Source organism: Ptychodera flava, chromosome 1 (genome assembly GCF_041260155.1).
Source record: "Ptychodera flava strain L36383 chromosome 1, AS_Pfla_20210202, whole genome shotgun sequence".
NCBI classification, from domain to species: domain Eukaryota; kingdom Metazoa; phylum Hemichordata; class Enteropneusta; family Ptychoderidae; genus Ptychodera; species Ptychodera flava.
In genome coordinates, this window is record NC_091928.1 from 46242762 (window position 1) to 46267655 (window position 24894).

General features: G+C 39.4%; 1 protein-coding gene across 2 annotated transcripts in view; it reads right to left on the reverse strand.

The window, feature by feature from the left end:
* LOC139139191 (CD9 antigen-like) overlaps positions 1–24894 on the reverse strand; it is an 83509-nt gene that overhangs the window by 44769 nt on the left and 13846 nt on the right. The window contains exon 1 of one of the 2 annotated variants that reach the window (XM_070708013.1): positions 5705–5900. The exons of the other annotated variant lie outside the window; for it this stretch is intronic. Within the exon in view, the coding sequence (XP_070564114.1) occupies positions 5705–5767 (63 nt within the window). The 5' untranslated portion in view covers positions 5768–5900. Of the gene's footprint in view, positions 1–5704; positions 5901–24894 lie in introns of those variants that run through there. 2 annotated transcript variants of the gene reach the window in all.

The window sequence follows — 24894 nt, forward strand, 5'->3', positions numbered from 1 at the left end:
AAAATTATCAAACACACTGCTCACGTTAATTTTAGTAACACGACTCAAAAAAACTATGACTGGGCTAAAAACGCATCATATGATTAGCTTGTCATTCTATAAATGAAACGTAGTGTAGTCTGCGTGAATGAAAAATGAACTATTGCTTATGATACACAGTACCGGTATGTGTGTTGATTTTTTTAATCTATATTTGTCAACTTGGTCAATGCTTTAATATATCAGTACATCTTCTGCTGTTCCATAAGATAGGAATCCCTCTAAACCAACACACTAACCATCCACTGAAAAATTAACTGTATATGGTAATCTGTCTCGGAAAAAAAGCCCCATGCAATATGTTGCCTTTTTTTGATAATCATAACAATCACGATAAGCGATATCACGACACAAGGACTGATTCCTCACTTAAATTACCTTCATTAAAAATTTATGTTTGGTATTTTGGTAATCTCTTTCTGCGAAACCTAGGCAAGATTAAATCAGTATTTGTTGGAGACCCTGTTATGGACCGATATGTCTGCTAGCTGGAATCGCTCCAGGTTTACAAACAGCTGTTTGGTTGTTACCATGACAATAAGTAAATAAATCAATTTCAACGCCTGTTTCCACCCATTGTTGCACCTTCCTGTTCATCTCAATTCAAAATTTTACAGAAAGATTTAAAACGAAGCCTCTATTTCTAGATTCTTCGTGGAATCTGAATCATAAAATTTGATATTATAATTAATAGTCCAAATGATGTAATCATGAAATATCCATCTTTTTGTTTCAAAATCTTACTGATCAACAGACATCTCATGGATACCATGTGTGAGCATCAGTCATATATTCTTCAAATGTTTCTCAGAACTCAAACATTTTCATCAAAAAAGTAGAAATAATTATTTGACAACAATGACATAAATGAACAAAGTACAGTTTCACATTCACCCTTGATACCATATCAAAGTTTAGAATTTTTCGGTTTTCTAGATATCTGCACCCTCCTGTTTATAAAGATCATAAAGATATAAAGCCATCACGCAGTATGCACAGCTTTACAAATCTTTCAACATTTGCCAGTTTAATATTTCATAGAAATGTGGTGAATATATCTAGTTTTCAGTACAGGTGATTTAGGAACTGAGCTCCTGGGATGTGGACAAAATGTCTTATGTATCAACTTCCATACAGGGACTTTACTTACCAAAAATATCAAGAATGATGTAGCCATTGGTTTTCCAGTCCTTGTGGACAAAATACTTGTGACTGCAAAAGACATTTCCAATATTCAACAAAAATTCCCAGCCTGCGAGGAGAACTTGTTCTAACTTCTATAGGTGAAAATGTTTTTGAATACATTTTGAGTGGGTAGAATTATTTTTTTATTACTATTAATTTTTAGTAGTGTTAAAAGATCATATTGAAATAAGGGAGGGGCATTCTTTTGTTTGTATATGATTCTTGGCATTTTTCTGACTGATCATAATGGCACTGTTGGAGTAAATAACCCTTTCACCCTTAATTTCCTATAGTGGTCTCACCCTTACAACAATGAAAACAACGGCCTTTGATAAAAACTAAAGGCAGCGATGGTTTATCACCTTAAAAATTGTCTATATATATCTTTGTTTCATTACCAGTCACGGCCGACATCAGTCACTATCTCCCAATGGAGAGACCCTAGTGGAAGGTATTAATTGTTGTTTGGCATAAAGGCAGTGAAAGTGCAGAGTTCAAATCTCTCTTTCAAGCCATTCTGTCAGCTATACATGTGCAAATAGCAAGATTGAGCTACCTTGAGTTGGTTTGGTGACAGACGGTGTAGCAATCTGGTCAAACCATCGGTGCTTGAGTAATTTAATAAAGGGTTATAATCCACTATATACATTATACTACAGATGAGTGCCTGCAGGTTAAGCTAGTCTGCACTTTGATGCCTGTCGTAATGGCTGGAAGGTACCAGCACTTGTATGTCTGTTGGGGCTATACCAGTTTGTAAACAACTACGTACTTGTCATTTAATAACCAAACAGCACAGCATGGGCTGCACTGGGATGGTGAATTCACACCAGGAATTGTACCTTTGGAATTCATGGTACATATCCCTAACTGTTTTAAACCTTATCCTGCCAAGTTCAGTTGCCACATCAGGTCAAATAGTTTAACATCATTGAGCCATTATTCCCACATGTTGCATTTTCACAAAGACTTGAACATTTGAACAATGGACGAAGCTTAAACAGCCTCTGAGAGCAAAGATGCTGAGAACATGATTTCTATAACATACACAGTGCCAAGTAGGTGAAAATACACTGTATAGTTGGATGAAATACCGAATTTTACTGACTTGGCATATGGGGAAGTGATAGGCCTGGTGGGGTAAAACGTTATTCCGCAAAAATACAAACTGACTTTGATGAAAAAGCTAACAGTAATTCACTGATAGTGCTCTTGAACCTCCATACTGTTAGTATAAACTACAATGGGAACACGGGGGAAAATCACTTTTTGCGTTACCACCAGATCAAGCTGTCACCACCACGAGGCCATGCCCTTGGTCAAACTTCATTGTGCATATATACACAGAATCACATACAACATTTTCCAAAGGACCGGATTCTGAATTACAAAAACAATATAGTGGAACTGAAAGAAATACCTAATTCAAAGATAAGATTGTGGTGGATATGCGGATACTGTACATGATTGGATAACTTCATAGTTTCACTTCATACATACATAAAATTAACTGCTCGAGAGTTTTAGTATCTGTCCATCCCTTTATGTGGTGGACTTAGCACTTACTATCCTCAAAGAAAGTTATAAAGTGTGGATGTACTGTAATACCTGTCTGGCATTGGCAAAGGATTTAGATTTCCATGTTTTGTATATGGTATGTACAAAATGATAAGTGAGTGTGGTAAATATTGATGGTGCAGCTAGCTAAGTACCTTCTGAACTAATTTGACAGACTACCAATGAAACGGTTCTCTCTGACATTCTAAGCAAATTGTAATACTACATCAACTACCCATAAGTATAGGGCTAACTCAAGAAGATGTAGCTACAATAATTGTAGCCTTGGTGGGGCTGGGCCATGCGGCTTGGGCTTCTGTCGTGTGGCTCGCGCTTGGTCGGGGCATAGTGCAAGCCACACGACAGAAGCCCAAGCCACACAGCCCAGCCCACCAGGACTATAATTATTTCAGTTAAAGAAGATGAAATCATAGAGTTCAGCTAAAGGTCATTAATTCAAATTAACACCTTTATAAATTTTGTATCTACCAATAATATGGTGGCAAACTTTTTAGCAGCAGCACTTGTGATATACTTTTGCCTATTTTTAACAAATGTTTTTTTTTTTCTCTGAACCACTTTATGCAGAAAACTCAGGCTAAATATTCAAATCCTGTGATCTGTGCACACACAGGAGACCTGAGGGAGTACACTCAAATTTCTCTGATTCAGATATCTGGTAGCTATCATGGGTGGAGTCTTTGCATACTTTATTCACAGAGCAATTCCAAAGCTGAGGGAGTGACTCCAAACGTTATCAGTGGGTGATGTCTGCTTTGGAGATGAAACACACTGCCAACCCTACAGTTAATCTGTATAAATTATGATGTTGAGGGCAACAACCTCACTCCTCAAGATTATATCCCATAATTTAAACAATTTTAAACTATAATTATCATGTTTCAGATGAACCATCTAAAAATATTCCTTGAATATTGAGTGTCACTAAGTTGAAGAGTGTGTGTTTATTGAAGTTACGTGCACGACGAAACCTTCTCTTCAGATAGTCCATTCTGAAATCTAACTTGAGTACTTCCAGCTGTTGGTCGTGGCATACGATTGATAAATTTAGTGATGAAAAAGAGACTTTGCAAATAGTACGGTATACAAACAAGTGATAAAGAATAGATTTTTCTGGTGTTTGGTTTTATACTGTAAGATTTTATCCAGAAGGGTGGTTATTATTAGCAGAACCTGTGATTTAAAGCCCCATTATAAACTGTATCTTTTTTCATTTTGAGATAAGATGGTTTGAAATCAAAAGCAGCTTATGAAAAAAATGCTTGAACCAAAATATGACCACAGAACGTCGTTCAAATATCGGCACGACTTAAATTTCACCAACCATATAATTTTTGAGTTGCAAACTCAAATATGCCCACCGTATATACATAAATGTAAATAAGTGAATCAAGGATGGACATACTGACATTTTCAAAGACAATGTAGCCTAATGACTGGAATCCAAAACATCTTCTCAAGATTGGATAATGGATGGTATTCGAGGGACAAGTAAATACAGGAAGATACAGCTAATGGGGCTTTCAAGTTGAATTGTTTGTTGAAGGAACATCATACTTAACCCTATGGAAGACATTTTTTTATGCATTTATGACGCATCCTTGTACTGCTGCACAAACTTTTCTGATGCACAGAATATTTGCATCCAAATTTCAACTTCAGAAAAATACCATTTTCAAGCTGAAAGGCTTCTCTGAATAAACGACAAAGAATGTGGGGGAATGAGTTTTTTAAATTTCTCTTCAGGAAATGTGCAGTCTGTGGTACTGTGAACACGTACTTGACGCAATAAAAACAGGCTGGGTTGCGTTGGAGATAAAATTAATCATCCCAGTACTGGAGGAATTCAAATAGACACTCCTGTCTGCAGAAATAAATGTGGTTTCCCAAAGAATCATTGCACGAATTTTATCGTTACCATACTACAAAAGTTTTTACATTTTTTCTGTGCGCTAAATATACTGTCTGACCAACATGAGCTCCATCGAGGTCCATACACTGATGACTGTGGGCACGCCAAGACCGAACAATTTTTCATCGCAATATCACATTACGAGCGAGAGACACCTTGTATGAAAGTTCACCAAGCGTCGCAGTATTTGTCCGTTAAACACGAAAGCTATGGACGAAAAGTAGGGCGGTATTTGACATAACTGGAGACCGTAGAGTGATTATTTACGGGTTGGGAGAGCCGAAACGCAGTCCACCGTGACAGGAAACATAACTTTGAGGACTACAACTCTAACGATGCGTCGGCAGACATGACATACATAGTGGAGGCATAGAAATCCCCAAAGCATTCGTACGTGTTGGGGCGTCCTCGTGTGACCTGGCAGTTCACAAACACGGATCTGACCGTTAACACACCACGGTAAGCAAACTATGAGTACGATTAAAGTTTAATAACAGAAAAAAACACACGTACAAGCGAACCGTCGAGGATTACATTTAGTCAGCTAGGAGTCAAAGCTGAACATTTGCACTGGATGATCATCCTAGTTTATATTTTACACCGTGTACTACCAGTGCCACAGCTGCAGTATCAGTTCAGTTGGATGCTGGTGATCTGAATCTCGACAGGACCATGGAGCCTGGAGCCTGGGGGTACGGGGCTTCACAGCGCCCAGCTTCAAGGCTGTCACACATTGAAAGAATTAGCGCTTTGGGCTTCCAGTAGTCTTGTGTGTGAAAATGATACCAGATGGATGATGACTCTGTTTAGAGGCCTACCAGCTTGGCCTTATACCCATAGTACGCGGGTCGTTAATTTTAAAAACATGTGAGCGAGCTGAGTTCGTTCGCATGGGTACTGGCTACACAAAACCCGCGGCTGCATCAACGACGCGACGCTGCCGAGCACACTTCACTGACGCGTTGGGTCAGAAATTGTTGACATACTCACCAACAGTATGAAGTTGAATATCACCAACATGTACTTCGAACACCTGTAGCATCCTTCACCCATTTTGGTAGAATTCCTTGACGTTTGGGAGCAAGATTATTATAATTTCCGTCTTGAAGTCACATGCAAGACTGTACGATACAGCTACCGTGCACTGAGTGAGTGTGTGAGCGAATGTCAATGATTCTCCCGAGTGGGCGATACCATGTTATCGGAATGGGTGGGAAGGGTATCATCCCGTCTCGGTTCGGAATGCGCTCATCACCGTAAGAATTTCGTTTGAGATAACCTTCGGACAGGCAGGGTGTGTGTTATTTTGTTTACACAGGCACTGACATCTAGAAGTCTTCGATTAATTATGATCACACCTTCAGCACTTAACGAGAAAGCTGTTCTGACAACATAAAAAAACGCCACAGTCCCTATCCGTTCCATCCTAAGTTGAGATTTGAGTGATGTACCCAGCAAGAACTCGTGCGTCGGGCAAAACGAATGAAAGTTTGCGCCCTCAAAGAAAGTGTCCGAACGCAGCGCCCTCTATACATACATATAATGACTTTAAACAACATAATAAAGACGTTACACATACACATAATGGCGTGCACATATAATATATTGACGCTACTAAATAATACATTGACATTACCTTATAATATAATGACCTTTTCAATTCATATATTGCTGTGATCAATATAAATTTTTACTATAACCCAAACGGATTCGAACCCCCACACACCTCACGGCAACATCGCCTAGCTGATCAAACAATATATAAGCGTTACTTTATCATATACTGTTATTGAATCGTAATATAAAGGCATTGTCTATTCATATACTGTTTTCACGTAAGTATATCTTAAGGGTACTTTATGATATATTGACACCACCTCATAATATATAGACGTCATCTAATCATATATTGACACGACCTTATCATACAAAGGCATTACTAAATCATATATTGATGTCACAAAATTATATATTAAGGGTACTTTATGATATATTGACACCACCATATAATATAAAGGCGTCATCTAATCATATATTGACACGACACTTATCATATAAAGGCATTACTAAATCATATATTGATGTTACAAAATTGTATAATAACAGGACCTTATGATATATTGATACCACCTTATAATATAAAGGCGTCATCTAATCATATATTGACACGACCTTATCATATAGAGCCATTACTAAATCATATATTGATGTCATCTAATTATATAATAACAGCACCACATGATACATTGATACAACCATATAATATAAAGGCGTCACCTCATCATATATTGACACGACCTAATCATATAAAGGCATTACTAAATCATATATTGATGTCACCTAATTATATAATAACAGCACCTTATGATATATTGATACAACCTTATAATATAAAAGGCATCACCTAATCATATATTGACACGACCTAATTATATAAAGGCATTAACAAAACATATATTGATGTCATCTCATCAAATACAGCAAATAAACCACAGAAGGCAGCAACGGCGTTCCATACCTATCGTCGCCGCTGAAAGAATTCGAAGGACAGTTTTGTGGTGAAAACAATACTTGTACGGGATTAGCCTACTGTAAAATCGCCTGAAACCCTTTACACATGAACTTCGGTTAAGAAGCAAGAATTTGGTTATACATAGCTAATTTCTGTTAAAGGGGGAATCCTCGATCCCTGGTTTTCCTATTAGTGGTTGTTAACATTGATTGACTGTTTATATGATTTTAGTCCTTTGTTGTCCTGTGAAAGTTGTACACAGTCAGTCAAATTTGCTTTTTTTTAAGCGGCTAAAAAATTCTGCCCCTTTAATGGTTTTGGAGATGGCCATAACACTTCGCGCCTTGTTTCAACACAAAAGGGTACGAAGGGTCTACTATCAGATAAAATCTCTCATCTTTCTGCATCAAAAAGTCTTTGGACGATCTCCAAGACGCGATATAATAAACTGACCGCCGAATGAGCGGGATTTTTCCCTGATAATTGGTTAAATTAATCCATGCATTCCTGTGCGTAAATGGGATTTCAGAAACCAATTGTGATGACCGTCGGTATTAACTGAGGGCCCTACCAATAAATATGGACGAGCCCACAAAACGTGCAGAATATCATGAAAGAAAGTAAGCCTATAGCCATAGACCCTAATCTTTTTTAGGGTCTATGAGTAAACTAAAAGTACAGAGAGAGAGAGAGAGAGAGAGAGAGAGAGAGAGAGAGAGACTTTTTAGAGTATGATATAAACCATATTGAAACTTGTATGATCTTATCAAATGCCTCCACAAGTAGAAGATCCAGGCGAACCTCGGAATATAATTCATTGTGTATGGAAGAAGTGACGTGTTAGTGTTTGCGGTTTGTGTATATCACGATGGAGGTCAGACAACACCACCGGCCTTGTATCATGGAAGTTATCAGACAGAGAATTGAAGCATGCGTCTGGATTAGACATCGACAAAGTCTGTAAATTTTGTAAAGACTCCTCACGTTTTTTTATTTTTTATTTGGAAACTGTACCGTTGGATCAACATGATACTAATCCATCGATGAGTTTGGTTTAAATTACAACTTTACGCAGTTCACCTATATACTCCGCAGACTCTACCTCCCAGCGTATGTAAAATTTCGCTCTAGAACGAAAAACAAAATCCATATAAACTATTACGATACATATAAAGGAGCTGTTACTAACTACTTTATTTTCATTTATAATTCGCTGACTTTGACTTTATGTGGCCACGAAGCTACCGTGCACCTTGCCTATTAATTGAGATCAAAACCCACAAACTTTCGAATAGGAGGCATCGAAATGTAAACATTTTGTTCCAACGCTAAACTGAATACATGATATCGTTGACGGACGATGAAAGTTGCTGAAAACATCGCTGTTCCGTTTTTATGCCAGTTGTCTATAGGCCGTTGGTCACTGACTTCAACTCATGTATTAATCAGGTTTGGTCGACGGAAGTAGCCCGTACTTATAACCAGACAAGCATTACCGTTTGTAAAATCAGGTCCGTCTGTTACTAGTATTTTACTATATTTAGCCTCGGATCACAATTTCGAACAAGATTCTATAGAAACATGAAATATGAAATTATTCTCCTCCAGTCTGTCAAATTTTATTACAACTAAAGCTTCTGCATCGACTTCGCGTTCATGTAACTCGTCTTCTGTTTACTGGGGAGTAAGAACTTTTGCATAACAAAAAGATGAGAGAGAGAGAGAGAGAGAGAGAGAGAGAGAGAGAGAGAGAGAGAGAGGGGGGGGGCATTGGGAAAATTCTAAGGATCGCCTATGCGCAGTTTAATAGTCACTTTCATGGAAAATCAGTGCAACCAGATCATGGATGACCGTCGAACAGGTGGAGGAAACGACTAGAAACAATTCATTCAATATATTCAGAAGGAAAATATCCGCACTTGTCCAAGAAATGTATCTTAAGTTTTCTTTAGGGTGTCAAATGTAGATCAGATCCTACAAGATACCAGTAATCTACTCACCAGTCTCCATTATTCAGTTTGCATGGAAATGTTTAAAATATACTGCACGCTTCGAAATTCTGAACTTGTGGAAACCAAATCAGAAGGGAAGAAAAAGTCTGACAAGTGTAATCAGTCTATTTATCCGAAATTGCGCGCTTAATCTATACAAAACACACCACTCCTTACTGGGTGTCTTTTATACGTCCGTTATTACCGTGATCTCTGGCCGGAAAAAATCCCCCTGTCTGTGTTATGACACCTACTGACAACCATCGGCTTGCCGCATTGTGTGTGCTTCTCTGTGTCATGTAATTACGAAATTTTACTATTATTATTTAATGTCATTATTTTTTAAGGAAAACAATATAGGCTGTACAAATCATGACGCCAAAATCGATAGCTTGAAGTATGTTAATGTTGGACCAAATTTGACCAGACGCTTGTTTGCTGAAAACTTGGTTGTCAAGACACGTTGCCCTCGTGAATTTGTTCATAAAATATTATTGATGAATATTCATGAGAATAATTTGCATTTGTGCCAATAGAAGGTTGCATCAAACGTGATGTGGCAAGATTCTTTGCAAACGTTGATTCTACATACGTTACACGTATAGCTATATATCTGTGAGCGATCCTGTATTTTGTAGTTGCCGGTGAAAAACAGAATGCAATTACTAAAGGCGACAGTGAAGTGTCCATACTTCCTTGCATTCGTAAAGGTGTGAGCGTGTTATACTGGTAGACATAATGCCACTCTGGGCTGGCACATGTCAAATCGGTTCTAGCCACATCTTCTCACTGATTCATCCTTGCTGCCCAACCTTCATGTGAATATTTTCCCTCAAATGTCAGCATGGCTGCAAAACAGTTCACTTTTCTAGCAATTCCTGCTGTGCAAAATTCTTTTTTTCCATCTTTGCCCATCCTCTCTCAAAATCTTCACTAAATGAGGATCAAGGCCCACTCGCTCCCACTTGCTTTACTAACCGCATTTATACCACATCCGTTGTAATTCTATTCGTCATAGCTGCCTCAAGAGAGTAGTTCGCACTTTTTACGGCTTGTATATCCCTTTCCATCAAAATTGAATAAGCGTAGGAAGATCACATGTGGCACAGGCTGCTGTGGAGAGGTCAGCGGATGAATTTACTTGAGAAGATGGGGCTGGAACCGATTTGACATCTGCTGGCCTTGGATTGTATATCTTTTGTGATTTACAGATGAAGTAAGCCTTTTCCATCAGTGATATGACTGTGAAACGACATTACAACATAGCCCAGGTGTCTATTTTTGCTTATTTTCCTCAGGCTCAACCTTCCTCGTATAATGGTATAGTCCAGTGCGGTATAGGCCAATCGGTGTCCTAGGAACGATACTTTCTGAAATATCTAAATTCCTAATGCTTTTATGTACTTCTGCTTGCCAGAATATATAGCTGCACTACCCCTGGACACATGACAACCGGAAGGCACACTCACAACCTACACATGCGTTCGCCCACTGCACTTCAGGATTTCTCGTAGACGATAGACAACACATGCTGTGAAACATAAGGGAGGAATGGCAAAATGTGCATGTCCAAAAGTCATGCGAAAGCTACTAAATTTAAAGGTTGTTTGTGCGGCTAAAGGTGCAAAGTGGATTTCTTTCATTTTGGGGGTCAAATGTGCATTATTATTATTTCAAATGTCAATTGTAGTGTGTGTTAAAGAGTGGTCGAAGAGACATCTGGAACAGATAAAAGGGAGTATATTTTTCTATCTACCAGGAATATGTCTAGTATTGCAATGAGGGCTAGATTCCCGGCTAACCAGAAGCACACGTCATTGAGGTTTGCGGCAGCTCGAAAACACCGCAAAAGTGCGGCGGTTTACATTGCCTCAACATAAAATGCATCGATATTATTTGAACTTTGATGATTAATTTTCTGACGGAAACGTTTCATTTTCAACCTAAGCTGACTGCAAAAAATCATCGACTTTATTCATTCTTACAGACACAAAGTTTTTGAGAGTGTTGAGCGACTAAAATTACTCTAAATACGATGGCTTGAAGAAATTAGAACTTCGAGGGACCAGACTACGAAAGAAGTACGACTGAGCCTACTATGGGAGCAAGAAAACGGAATAAATCTCAGATTTGACGCACTGATGACAGAAAGTTGATATCAAAGTGTCAACGCGACTGGCTTCTGCCAAACCAGGACAAATTTATACACAATATAAAACATCGGCTGCCTTCGCACTCAGACAGCGGAGATACTTTATGTGCTCGGAAAAGATAAATAACGTGGTGTGAGATCTGAAAACTGTGTACACAGGGTCACGCAGTCTTGCAAATAACAGCCATTAAATTGATATTAGTGTCAGAAGAGTTGACGGGAACCTCAAGACCTGTTTCTGAAGTATAGTCGCATTTTGCTTTGAAGGTCTCACAACAGCAGTTTGAGAGCGACAGAGTTTCATTCGGCCGACATGTGCAACACAGCGGGTCAAAATGAAAAAAAAGACCTTCATGGGCGCATTACTTACAGAGTTTAAAAAACTTGTTTAAAGTTAGCGAATGGTTATCTGTTACCAGATTCCAAGTATGACGCAAACCTTCCTGGAGAGCACGTTGAAGTGGGAACAGATGTGGCAGAGATGAGACTGACAACGTTCTACCATTCCGAGTATCATAATATTGATGTTCAGAATGAATAAACCAGACGCCGGAACAGGATTGCGCAAACTGCAAACTACTGTTTTGTCAAAAGTTCAATTTTTGCCTGACTCATCAGGGACGGGCGCAGAAAGCAAGTAAAACGAAAGTATACACCTTGCCGGAAAATATATCAAAAGAAATAAGTCAATCAACTGTAAGATCATCAATGTTTATGTATGAGATTGCATCACATCTACACTAGCAAATGTGTTGTTTGTGTTTTAAGTTTGTTGTTTCGAACTTGTTTTTCATAGTCAATTGTTTAGATGCTACTTTTTTATTGTTGTGAGGTTGTTGATATATTCGCTTATTTTTCCGTTTTCCCCAGTTTTTCTTGATCATTACTTTCTGTAAACAAGATCGATCAAGTCTAAGGTCTGCAGCTTCAACATTTGTGCTCCGACCATATTCGCTTCGACGCCGAAAAAGATCTGAAAACGGTTTTTACGTTCAATTAAAAACTTGTGTTGTCTGTGGAGTTTGAAGAACGAATGGGTATTGAGGTAGTTTGCGCCTCGAAAATGAAAGACTTGAACTTTTGCTCAAACTTTCCTCAATGAAACTTTCGACAATTCTCTTCCAAAATAAACAATGAAAATTAAGGGTTGTCACTGTGCAAATTTTGGAACCAGAGAAACAAATTACCCAATATTTTCCAATATTTGAAATTCAAAATTGCTGTCATCCCTTCCGATTTTCACAAAACGAAGCTGGTGATAACTTTATTTACTCCATAAGCTTTACACTGAGTCCCCACAAGTGTTAGGCCAAAACAATATTGTAAAAGTTTGAGAGTCTGAATATCTGACCCCGAGGCGCATTTCTCAATTTAACTCACAGGATTTCTTTAATTACTTTTCGTTCAACATAGATATAGAGTGACGTAAATTATTGACTTTCTGATGACGTATTACTTTGTGTTTATTATGCCCGATGACGTCAGTGGTACTATACCCAATGTGTTTGCAGGTGATGATATCCATGGTTTAAAGTCATATTCCCGTTCCCCCTGGACCTTAGAAGATGGCATTTTCCGACATCAGCGTAGAGTGGCTATTATTTGCGACCTCCTAGTCGTTACTGGGAGAACAGAGATGTCATCCCAGCTGGCGCTACTTCAAGTTCGCGTGTCAGTCGGCGATGGAAGAATGAGCGTGCTGCGTGACTTATGCATTGCATCCGGGATATTTCATACCAAGGAAATATTCTGTGCTATCACGACAATCCATAGAAATAACTTGATAAATTTCTCTACAATCTGAAGATGGAAATGGACCGAGGTTGAAAACCGCAGAACATATTCAAAATTTGTACTTGTGGTATTTGTTTATAGATCCGATATATCGTTCCGTGCCTAGCCCTAACGAACACCTCCACGGCAACGATAAAGTTACAGATTTTGCGAACGCAATGTTCTACTTGGCCTTTGCTTTGGGCGGACACGCTTACATGTTCAATGTGGAAGTTGATATTCAACCATATCTTTTGATAATGCCAGCGATTTGATAAATACAGTCAACAATAGTTTGCACTTTTGGCGTTCTGTTCATACCGGCGTTATTTTTCACCGATTTTATTGTTGGTGGGTGCATATTTAATGGTTTGCTTGACACAGTAAAACGTGGACTCATACAAGACAGTATACAGACACACGCATGACTTACTGAACTGTTTAGGGGGGGGGGGAAATCTCGCGGACCAAAAATATTTTTATGGGAGGACCTTCTGATTGTAGGTAGAGAGCTGTTGATTGTGATTTTCTGGAGGACACGACGTACCAATCGGCATGTTTGGCTTGGAAAGACAGAACGGGGATGGCGTGTGGACTCTATATAATTTTTGCAAGGGTCATCATCTTGTATATAGAGCGGACACTTTCACAAAGTTAAATGCAACACGAAATGCATTGCAAAAAAGTACTGATCGGAATTTTAAAAATGTCAAATCACAAACTATACCTACGATCTTTTACGCCGCATTACGTCAGTTTATTAATTTCTGAAAATCACCTCAATTGGATCAACATACAGAATATTAATGTCATGCTGCGATGTCGCAGTTCTGACGTAATTAGTGCTCAACTACTCACTCAGCGTGCTCCTGTTGCCACGAAACGGCGCAACTCAGGTCGTGCTGATAATAATATTTGATTCCGGACATTGAGGGCGCCATCACCCTTGTCCGCCTGAACGAATCATCGTGCAATGCGAAGATGCCAAGAAGAATGAGGATGAAACAGCTGGACTCCGCGTAAACTTTGCCCCAGCAAGAAAAAGGTTATCAAACTAATACTTTCTTTTAAATGCTTATGTGTAAGAAGTCAGCACCCTTTGTGTTTATGTTACAGCTTCAGCAATGACGCCCAGACCGCCGAATTATTTCGATGTGAACATGTCTTCTTGTAAAATAAATGCAGTCACTGTTTAGAATTCGTCTGACCTCATCGCGAGCTAAGTTTGAACTATAGGGTAAGCATAGTGTGTAATATCTCACTTGACATAACTCTAAATAAGATAACGTTTGAAATTTGTCAATATTTTTGGCGGTCACAGAGTCTGCTAGCAAGGTACAGTAGTCCAATCAGAGCGCTTCTCCTATCGTATGTTTTACCAGTGAAGAAATAAGATTGAATTCTCTTGAAAATCTCTCATTTTTAAAGGAGCGCGTGGATAAAATTTTAGAAAATAAATATTTAAATCAGTAAAATGATGTTAGTCTTGGCAAAAGTTTGTTCCTAGGAATCTAAGTATGGATGAATTATGAAGCAGCGACTGGAGCTAGTGTATTGGATCACAAACATTACTATATCCGTGATTGGATAAACTTATATTGATAGATTGATTGATTGTAAGGGTCAAAACTGGCGCACTGGCTCTGTGATCGATCGATGCATCTCGTAGTTTACCTAGCTTTGCTTAATTGGTACGCTGCAATATGATTGAAGTGATCTAAATGAAGAAATGGGCGAATATGAGAAAACAAAACAAATCCCATTAGGTAAGCTTATGGGATGAGAACACAGCCAAAATTATTTTGAAATCTTTATTCAAACTTATCTCATCATTACTGTTCCATTATTTGGTGATTTGGTCAATAATTTTGGCGGTGTTCTCACCCCATACGTAGGTACACGGACATTTTTGTTCCGGTGTATCGTTCCCAATGATGCTGTCCTCTTTCGTCCACAGTGCTAAAGTGCGCCTCCTTGTGGCGGTACTGTATTCTCCCAGTTCAAGCCGCTGTGCGTTTCTTATCAGATAGAATGGCGAGCTTGAGTAGACAGGCTCGCTGTTTATCGAAGTTTCAAATGGCATAAATTGAACAAAAGGATGATTCTTAGGGAGATAAATTGAATGGAAACTACTAAATAAGGTTATTACGCGATAGAGCCGTATATTAACGCTCTAAATGGACAGCACATAATCCGAAGCGGTAGAACTAGCGCCATATATAAATTTCAGGTGAGCTTGTAATTCTGGCGTTTTAAAATCAAAATGGACTGATTTATTCAGGGCTCAAACGCAGAATGACTCATACACTAAATTATTAGCTATTACCTCGTTATGACTGTACACGAAATATAACAGAACGGTATGTGACAGTGCGTTCGAACTCAACGATATAAATTTTATATTGAGCGCGGGATTGTACAGATGCAGTAAAGAGGTATAAATAAATACACGCGCGTTTACGACAATGGTGTGTAGGTGGCTCTTTAATCATTAAAGTGTGCAGGAGAGGCTGGCTGAGTGGTTCCAACTCGTCTCAGATGTTGAGAAAGGTTTTGTGTAATCCGGCGGATTAGCCATATAAACTCATGCAGCGGATAATGTCCCGGGGCTATCATCAATTTCGTGAGCCAAATCAGCTCAACTTTTCTCGGCGACAGAGATGTGCGCAGACTGCTTCACGTTGAAGCATAGCGAGACCTTGACCCAGGCTTCGCCCAGGGGTCGATGGGGTTGAAGAGGGGAAACGAATTTTTAAGTAGTGTGGCTACCAGATGTAAATCAGTAAACCAAATCATGATGTACACTGAACGCCTTCAATACTATCGTTGGTGGCAGCTTGCAAAATTGTCAAGTTTTTCGCATCAACATGAGAGAAGAGTATTATGTCGACTCTATTTATCATAGTTAGTGCGTAATGTATTCTTGGCATACCCAGGTGGAATGATTTGCATAAACATTAATTTTGCAAAGTGCCAATCAATACTATCTGTCAATGTGAAATGCTGATGTACCACAGAGCGGAAGACTATCCTTCTCACGTCACATTTTGTGTGCCAGCATCACCCCCTCCCTCCCCGTGAGGAGGGCGTTTTAATCTAAGACAATGGATATTAGCTGGCGGTGCCTAGCTACGTCACTGTCAAATGTTTTAATCTTTATGTGCAGGCTAGAGGTGGCCAAACATCTTTGTTAAAGTTCTAGCAGCTGAAAGTTTTGATGCTTTTTTCTCCAAAACCATTGTTCTGTGTGTAAGGTTGTACTACTGCCAAAGTCATGCCGAAATGCAGAATGTCAATGATATCAGAAAAGCCTTTATGTGTGTAATGTTGGATGTGGGTTTAGTCTGAACTAGAATTCAGCTGTCAATAACATTGCATGGTTTAAACAGTCAGTCCCTTGTGTTTGTAAGGCTTAGATCTTTGTATTTCAGTATACCTTAGGGAGAAGAGTATGACAAAATGTATTTGTGCTCTAGAACAAAAACAGATGAAAAATAATATAAAAAATACAGCTATTTTCCCTTTAAGCCTCTTATATCATCTAATGGTTCATCGCTGTCATAGGTTACCAAGTACTTATGCGTGGGCATCTCGCCTCAATCCACGAATGGCAATAATTGAAGCAGAAAGTCGGTTCTGTAGGCTGCTGTCGTAGTTTTTTTTACAGTTTTGAGAAGGCAACTCTGATTTGAAGGAACATCATTCTCTCTCTCTCTCTCTCTCTCTCTCTCTCTCTCTCTCTCTCTCTCTCTCTCTCTCTGAAATGGCGACACGAAATAAAACTCTTACAATAATGTTTACTTAGATGACGCTATATGCCATGGCATTTTTAATGAGGGAAGCCATTTAAATTCATCGAAGCAAGCGAGAAATAATCCAAAGATATACAGAGGCAATTAGAAGAACCTTAGGGTAATAGATTAACTTTGGTGATTATGTCCCCTGACTGCTTGTCAGGACACCCACGGATGATAAAGTAAGCAGCTATAGGGCAGTGGATTATGTTGCAATCTGCAGTGCTTGCCAGTGAGCTGGGACGAAACATTGTTTGCAGAGGGGCAGAGGGATGTGAATACAGGAAATTTTAGCCACGGCCTAACAAACTCCTTGGAATTAATAATCGCGTATCTCTTTTCATACCAATCCGCATTTATCACATGTAGGCCAACATAAAACAGAGATTTGTTTGGTCCTATGAATTTGGAAAAAGTGATATGATTTTTTTACCCAGCCACTTTCGTATGAAACTGTTGCCCTAACAGATATTCCACGTGACAGTCAAGTGCGTTCTCTTTTCGTGGAAAGGAACATCCACGCATCAAGTCTATCGATTAATTGTACTGATTTTATCGTGAATAGTTAAGTTGATTGTTAGCAGTTTATTTTGGAAAAGTATTGCGAGGTTTTGCTGTATTCACCTGTGAAAGGAACCACATGTGCAGCGAATGTAGGTCCTTAAGGGATGGCCAAAACACAGATCTAAGTTTTAAAGTTTTAACCGTGGGCGAGGTTTCTGAAAACACTTCTGATTGACGGTGGATATTGTCGCCATCTTGTGGCGTCGCGGTGATTTTGACGAGACGTCGTCGTTTACATCTATCGGTTTTACTACAGTGCGTAATGTTATGTTTTAGTTCTTCAGGACAAATTTAATTTCCTTTGGAGCAATAGTGCAAGTAGGGTGTAAACAGTTTTCATAGCCTGACTTCTTAAAAAAAAACTGTTTTCTTAGAAAGCACAGCGTTGACCGAAATGTCTCTTGGAGACCGTTGGCCTTTTTCTACGTATTACATCAGAGTTTAAACTCGAATTGTTGTGCATTAGAAGCACTCGATGACATCACCATGGCAACAATCAATGTTCGGACATTATTCAGAATATAAGTAATCAGGAAAAATCGTCATCATTGACGTCATGATGATGATGATGATGATGATGATGATGATGATAATGATGATGATGATGATGATGATGATGATGATGATGATGATGATGATGATGATGATGATTTTCATCACCGTCATCGTCGTAATCCTGATCGTTGTCATTATCATAGTCAAATTTGAAAATAATAAGAGAACAACACTATTTTTCTCCTGTTATGATGATGTTACCATTCTATGTGCCTCTGGTGTTTGTATTCAAGCAGAGAACTGCTCTCAAGGATAAAAGGTTTGACCTTAAAATGGTTTCTTAAGAAACTCACTCGGGTTGGTTATGGTTCTTTTTTGTCAGAACACAATCGCCATCCTCTTAACTGTAGACAGACACACAGCAGTGATCCAAGTCATATCTTTCAAAACGTTACTTCAGATTTCAAGTACCAGTGTACGTGTCTTTGGGTCAAAAAAACACGCACGCTCACGCTCAATGAGGCAGAGTATATTAATTCTAGGCTCGCCATCGAGGATTGTGTGGTTCCGTTGGGATAGTATACAATTCTTCGTCCTTTGATGTTCGAAAAATTAAATTTCCGACGTTGACAATGACTCAACATGAAACATGGCACTTTAGAAATCAGTCTTACAACAGGACAAAATCCCATGCCGGGTAACTTTGACCCTGTGTCCTCGTTCCTGATCCATTTTAATATGCAGAAATTTTAATCTTATTTCTTAAATTTTCGATTTTTTGAAACACATGCCCGCGTGAAATTTAGTATAAAAATATGATCGTCTGGTATAATCCCAGGGACCACGAAACGACAAGATAGTAGATCGACATTTTGCCCGGCCTGTTGAGTTTCTGGCAAACATTGATAAATATATCAGTTCTGAACTGACAGAGCTAGATGTATTTGGCCTTCTACATTATAATTAAACGTGCTGTAATTTGTAAAGTTTCCGTCGGCCGTCTCTGCTTCAGACCCATCTAACCGCTGTGGCATACAAGTATTATTTGATGAAAATCGATGTCCTGGTCCAAGGCAGTGTCAGTGGGCGCCACTTTATTTTCTCGCCCAATCGTGCTCAAACGCTGAGCAGATGTGGTCCTTCACTATGTATTTCTGAGCGTAACAACCCTCTGTGAACACGATACACACTCAAAAACAACCAAAAAGGTCGTTATTCTCTGATTTGTTTATTTTCTGTTTGCTGACAGATGGATCCTGTTTATGACAGTTCTGAACAACCCCATCTTACCCTAAAATCATCCATCATAGCTAATGAGCGACACGAAAACAGCATTATTCATCACTGAGCTCCAACTGCAGACACAGGTCCTCAACCACTATAATATGGAACATCACTTTTTGGCGACCGACACAGATCGCGATAGAAACTTCTGTGATTCATCTTTTTCCCCGCATTGGTCGTTTATATTCACAAAAAACGATGTTGATTACTCCAATAAGCAAGTTTGCATCAAAAGAAACGGACGTTCTGATAAAACATTTGGGTATTCAGTAGCCACACTACAGAGAAAAGAATGTGAAATTTACAGAATCTGGCGCCATTTTAAGCGAACTACAAGATAGTGAAAGACAAAATAAGTCAGAAGAACTCCTGCCGGTCACGGTTGACTATCGAAGAACGCAAACAGGTTTTTGGAATTCTCCATGAGGGACGGACCATTGGATTCTGAGAGGCGTTATAAAATTAAAGGGTGGACATTTTAAGGCCAACTTCTGAGTAAAATGTTTACTCCTTATCATAAAAAAATCTACCGTTTCTACATTTATTTGTAAACTTGTTTCTTGTCTCACTTTAAGGACGAGTTCGCATAAATTATCGGTTATTGATACAATTTTTCTACCAGGCTGAATGTTGTCTCTCGTCTGAGTTGGCTAACCGCCAACGAGACCGTTGTTACTCGGAAGAGGAAATATCGCGTGTGAACTGTACTCAATCCTTTAGCTGTTTTATGATTGGTATAGTCTAGGATAAAAATTACGCGGCACTAAATTCTCTGAGCTAAAGTTATACTGTTCCGCCTCTTCTGCAAATATCGACTAAAATAGTTTCTGGTTGACTTTTAATAGAGGGGGTTTTCCAGTGAAAGGTCATTCGTTCTCACCAAAATGTAGCATGCATCCAAATTACCTGAATTAACGACGCTAAAACAGCCTAGGCCTATAGTGTAGGTATGCGTTCAACTTTTTTCTAACTGAATCGATCATTGCTGTTTAGCGCGTTAAGTGAATGTTACTTTGAAAATCGGTAGATGGGAAATACATTTCTACAGTTACATTTTTTGCCTTCGATTTAAAAGATTTGCTTCAGAAAGAGTGAAATGATAGAAAAATCCGTTGAACAAACTTAAACGAGCTCCCAAAAGCTCCCAAAGCGAACAACAATTTTGTTTCTGTTGGGATCGTCCGTAGAATACGCGCCATTATGCTCGATTGTCGTCTGCGCTGAAAAAGAACGAACGAATACAGGGCGTGCAACTGGCTGCAACCGAATATCCTAGACGTGACTGAGCCATACTCAAAACTTTTCAGCACCCTCTCCAATTTGCTCTCCAAACACATGCATTATCTTAAAAACACTCGAGAAACATTCGGACACCATCAAGAAATGGGAAACATTCGTCCACTTGATCGCTCCTTTGAGTAGAAAGAGGCTTGTCGACAGACACAGTACACAGACCGATCCTCCCAGGCGACATTTCTACACTCAGATTCGTCTGTAGCGCTCTTCAACTATCACGCTCCGTGAAGACCCGAATAAACAAAACCGATGTGACGCTATGTGTTAATTAATGGAAATATTTACCAGATAAACTGTAATAGATTAAGGGTGCTTTTGTTTATTTTTAGAGGTTCCTGAACTTTAACTTTGGTCACTTCTAAGAAATTGTTTAGGGTGGAAGGGGTTGCTGGCGGGATCGGCACTTCATTCCGCACATGCCTCGGTCTTTTCCGCTGACTGAGTACGTCATTTATCAATTTATAACCTGCCAGTTTAAATTTATTGTATTAATTCAATGTAACTCCAGTTAACACAATTAAAATGTATGCAGTTTCTAAACATGTAACAAAAGCAGGAACTAAGATAAGCGTGAACCTTTCGAAGATACGCGTCGGATAAGATCGGCGATTGCAATGGCAAGATCGGCGAACGAGGATGACAGCTCAGACTCTGCGAAAATATGAACGCTGCGTCTTCACTGGAAATGTTGCAAGGATATCATTATGTAAAACTGTTCTTGGATGATGGCGTATATGTTTGGGCCACTACGATATACATTGTAGTGACGTTTCTCCTTGGAGCATTGTTGCTGTAAGGGACGGTGATTCATCATATTCAAGAACGCATGTTCTTCTGTCAGTTTGTCTCTGTGACGTGTTTTTGAGAGGAGTCTAGATATTAATGACCAAAATTTTAATTTGAATGTTTGAAGTTCTTCGATTGTTGACTGAAGACGGTGTGATTGATGGATTTAAGATGGCAAGAAACCAAAATCTTAATCTATACGTTTTCCAAAGGCGTATTTATCCAAATATGGCGTTCTTATTCTTTTCACAAGGATCACGCCTTGAAACTAAAACAAAAAACGGCCAACTTTTTTCTGTCATAAATTCACATTGATTTATAAGCAGGAAACTGTTACAGGTCAATTTCTACCTGATACAGTAGCAGTGGGCGAATACTGATTATCATGTCGATTAAGGCGCAAGGCCACGCCTAGGCCAAATAAATGAATAAACAAATGAATAATGTAATACGTAAATAAATGAATAGAATTATGAGTGAATAAGTGAACAAACAATGGATTCCAATCTCACATGCGGGAATTACTCCCATTTCAATTTATCCCGCAACGTGTTTGCTTCGTATCTGCATGCCGGAGTGTTACTACAGTATCATGTACGTTTACAGCTTTAGGCGTGAAGTGAAGGGAATTGAAATCAGGGTCGTAGCCTTCTTGGGCGGGGATGGGGGTGGAGAGGGAGGGAGGGGGAGCAGCTGCCCCTGGAATTTTCCAAACTGCCAATATGTAAGTTTATGTAAATTACCCTAATCCTCGATAGGTTTTGCCCCCCCTCCCCCCCCCCCGGCAATTTGGTCAGGCTACGGCCCTGGAAATATTGCAAGTTGTTGCAGGAATAGAGATTCTGAGTCACTGCTGGCTTCATGTCTACGAAAAGCGTCGGTCGAAACGCCCTCTTTTCATGTTTAAAATGAAAATTAACAAAATCATGCATTCTGTTGCGGGAACAAGACGGTATTTTGCATTGATTGGTGTCTCGTCCATGGGGAGATCTCGATTCTATTCTCACGTGATTTCACTCTGCGTGTCTTCCCACCCCGCCGGTAAATCAGATGCAAGGTGCTTGAGGCATGCTACTCACTCGTCTCTGTTCATCTGACGCCTAGCGTCAGTTTTTGTCAGTATAGATGCCTTGAGATTTGAGATATTGTAATGCACGCGGTCACTGGAACAATCCGACAGATGATTGGTGTGAAAGAATGTGTCTCGCGAATCACAATTGGGAGATGTCGATTCAATTCTCGCGTGATTTAAATCAACGTGTCTTCTACTAAAAAGTCCCGGCGGTAAATTAAATTCCAGCTGCTTGCGGATGCCACTCTAATGGCCTCAGTTCATCTGACGCACGACGTCAATGTTTCGTCCTATAGTTGCATCGGCCCAATGGGATTCAAAATGATACACCGAAGCACATCAACTATTAAACAGAAAGGTCACAGCAAGCGATGACTGTCCATGTCCCAGAAGGCTTTGTCACAGTTTTCACCTGATGTCATATCCAGAATATAATACACACTCGAGTGAATTTCTCGTTAAAAAGACCGTCTTCGATTTTCAGCCACGTTACTTTTCATCAGTGGAGACAGACCAATCAAGAAATGAGACGTTTCCAGTCGTGGAGAAAATGCGCCGTACCTCCCTTTCTCGATCAATTATTTACTGCATAAAGGTTCAATACAACGAATCTAAACTTCAGATCCGAAACGTGTTTTCCTCGCATTTTTGTCCAGTCTACATCCAATAAAATCCGAACACACTTCTGCATGATTGCGCAAAAGGGGTCGGAATTTATATCCACCTCCCATACTAAATTTTATTGCAGTTTTTATTTTTAAATCGCGGCGAAATACTCTCTGTCGGAGAGAGAGAGAGAGAGAGAGAGAGAGAGAGAGAGAGAGAGAGAGAGAGAGAGAGAGAGAGAGAGAGAGAGGCAGAAGAAGAATCTGAAACTGTTGTTTGTTCAGACAAAAGTCTAGAAAAATCTACGTTAATGGTCATGTACTTATGACAAATTGAATCTGGAAACATTGGTTAATGGAGCGAAACGGAACACTTTCTCTTTATGGATCAGCTCCGAGCGCCGGCGCCCGTGAACATTTGATTGACGATGCTTGAGTACCAAAATCGTGACTGGCTGTCGTAACTCCTCGAGGTAACAACGTCAGAAGACGGTGATGTCATTACCCTGGAGCGCTGCCGGAGCTCACCTCATCGTCCAACTGAGACAGTTACAGCATCAGAGACGCTTGACATACGACTTTGGAACGTCTCAATCTTTATAAATCAAACACTTCAAGCCGGCCGGCTTCGTTAGTCTGTAAGCCATGCTGTGCGAGGGCGAGCGAGGTCTTTCTTCTTGATTGGCTGGCATAAAATATCACATAAACTATGACAATTATTCATAAACCTGACAAACGTTAAAGCACCATCAGCAGTAATTTTTGATGTATATTCCAATATTTGTGTTCAGAATATAAAATACAGTATCCTTGTCTTCTCTTAAAACTATGTCAACATGCCCCAGTTTTAGTTCGTAACACAGCTCCTAGCTACGTGTAGGCCTATATGCTATTCGTTGACAATTGAATTTATTCCGCGCCAAAAATCATTTTTCAACTTTAATATCGAATACTGCACTCCACAGTATAGTTCAGTATAGCTGTAGGTCCATAGCTGTGGTGATTTCGGACGGGATTTCTGCCTTTTACGTCCGAAAACACCACAGCTATGGACCCACAGCTAAGTTCAGCACAGTACAGTTATTGTACAGTACAGTTATAGTACAGTACAGTACTGACTGTACTGTACTGTACTGTACTGTACTGTATTGTACTGTGCTGCGCTGCGCTGCGCTGTGCTGTACTGTACTGTACTGTACTGTCCTGTCCTGTCCTGTACTGTACTGCATTGCACTGTACTGTACTGCACTGCACTGTACTGTACTGTACTGTACTGTACTGTACTGTCCTGTATAGTACAGTACAGTTTGCATAGCTACCGATACTGAACTTACTTGAGGAAAAAGAAAAACACACTTAGTCGGTTTATATTATAATAGGTTACAGCTCAAGATATAGATCTTGTCCCTTTAAAATTAACATTTTTTAAAGTTCTTGACCAAAATTTTTTGTCCGAAGGACTCGTCAGACAGTAAATAAGCGTTCATTAGGCTATAACTATCGGAACGGACCGAAATTGTCACACATGTATGGTTGCCACCAACGCACTGCATGAAATTGAAACTGTCATGAATAAACTAATTTTGCAATCGCAATACGATAAGACGCATGAACCAGGCTGTCTGTCAACCGACAGATTACATTTTGGCGGGAAACGATATCGCCTGCGTGAATGTCATGAGTGTACAAACGAATACATAAATAAATACATAAATAACTGTGACAACATCGCCTCACTGACTTACGTTGGTTCTAATTTTGGACAGTTCACTGTCGAAATAAGATTTGAAAGCGTTCGTGATAGATGGCTCGGGCAATATGCTCGCCGCGACCGTAGATGTAACGAATTTGACCCC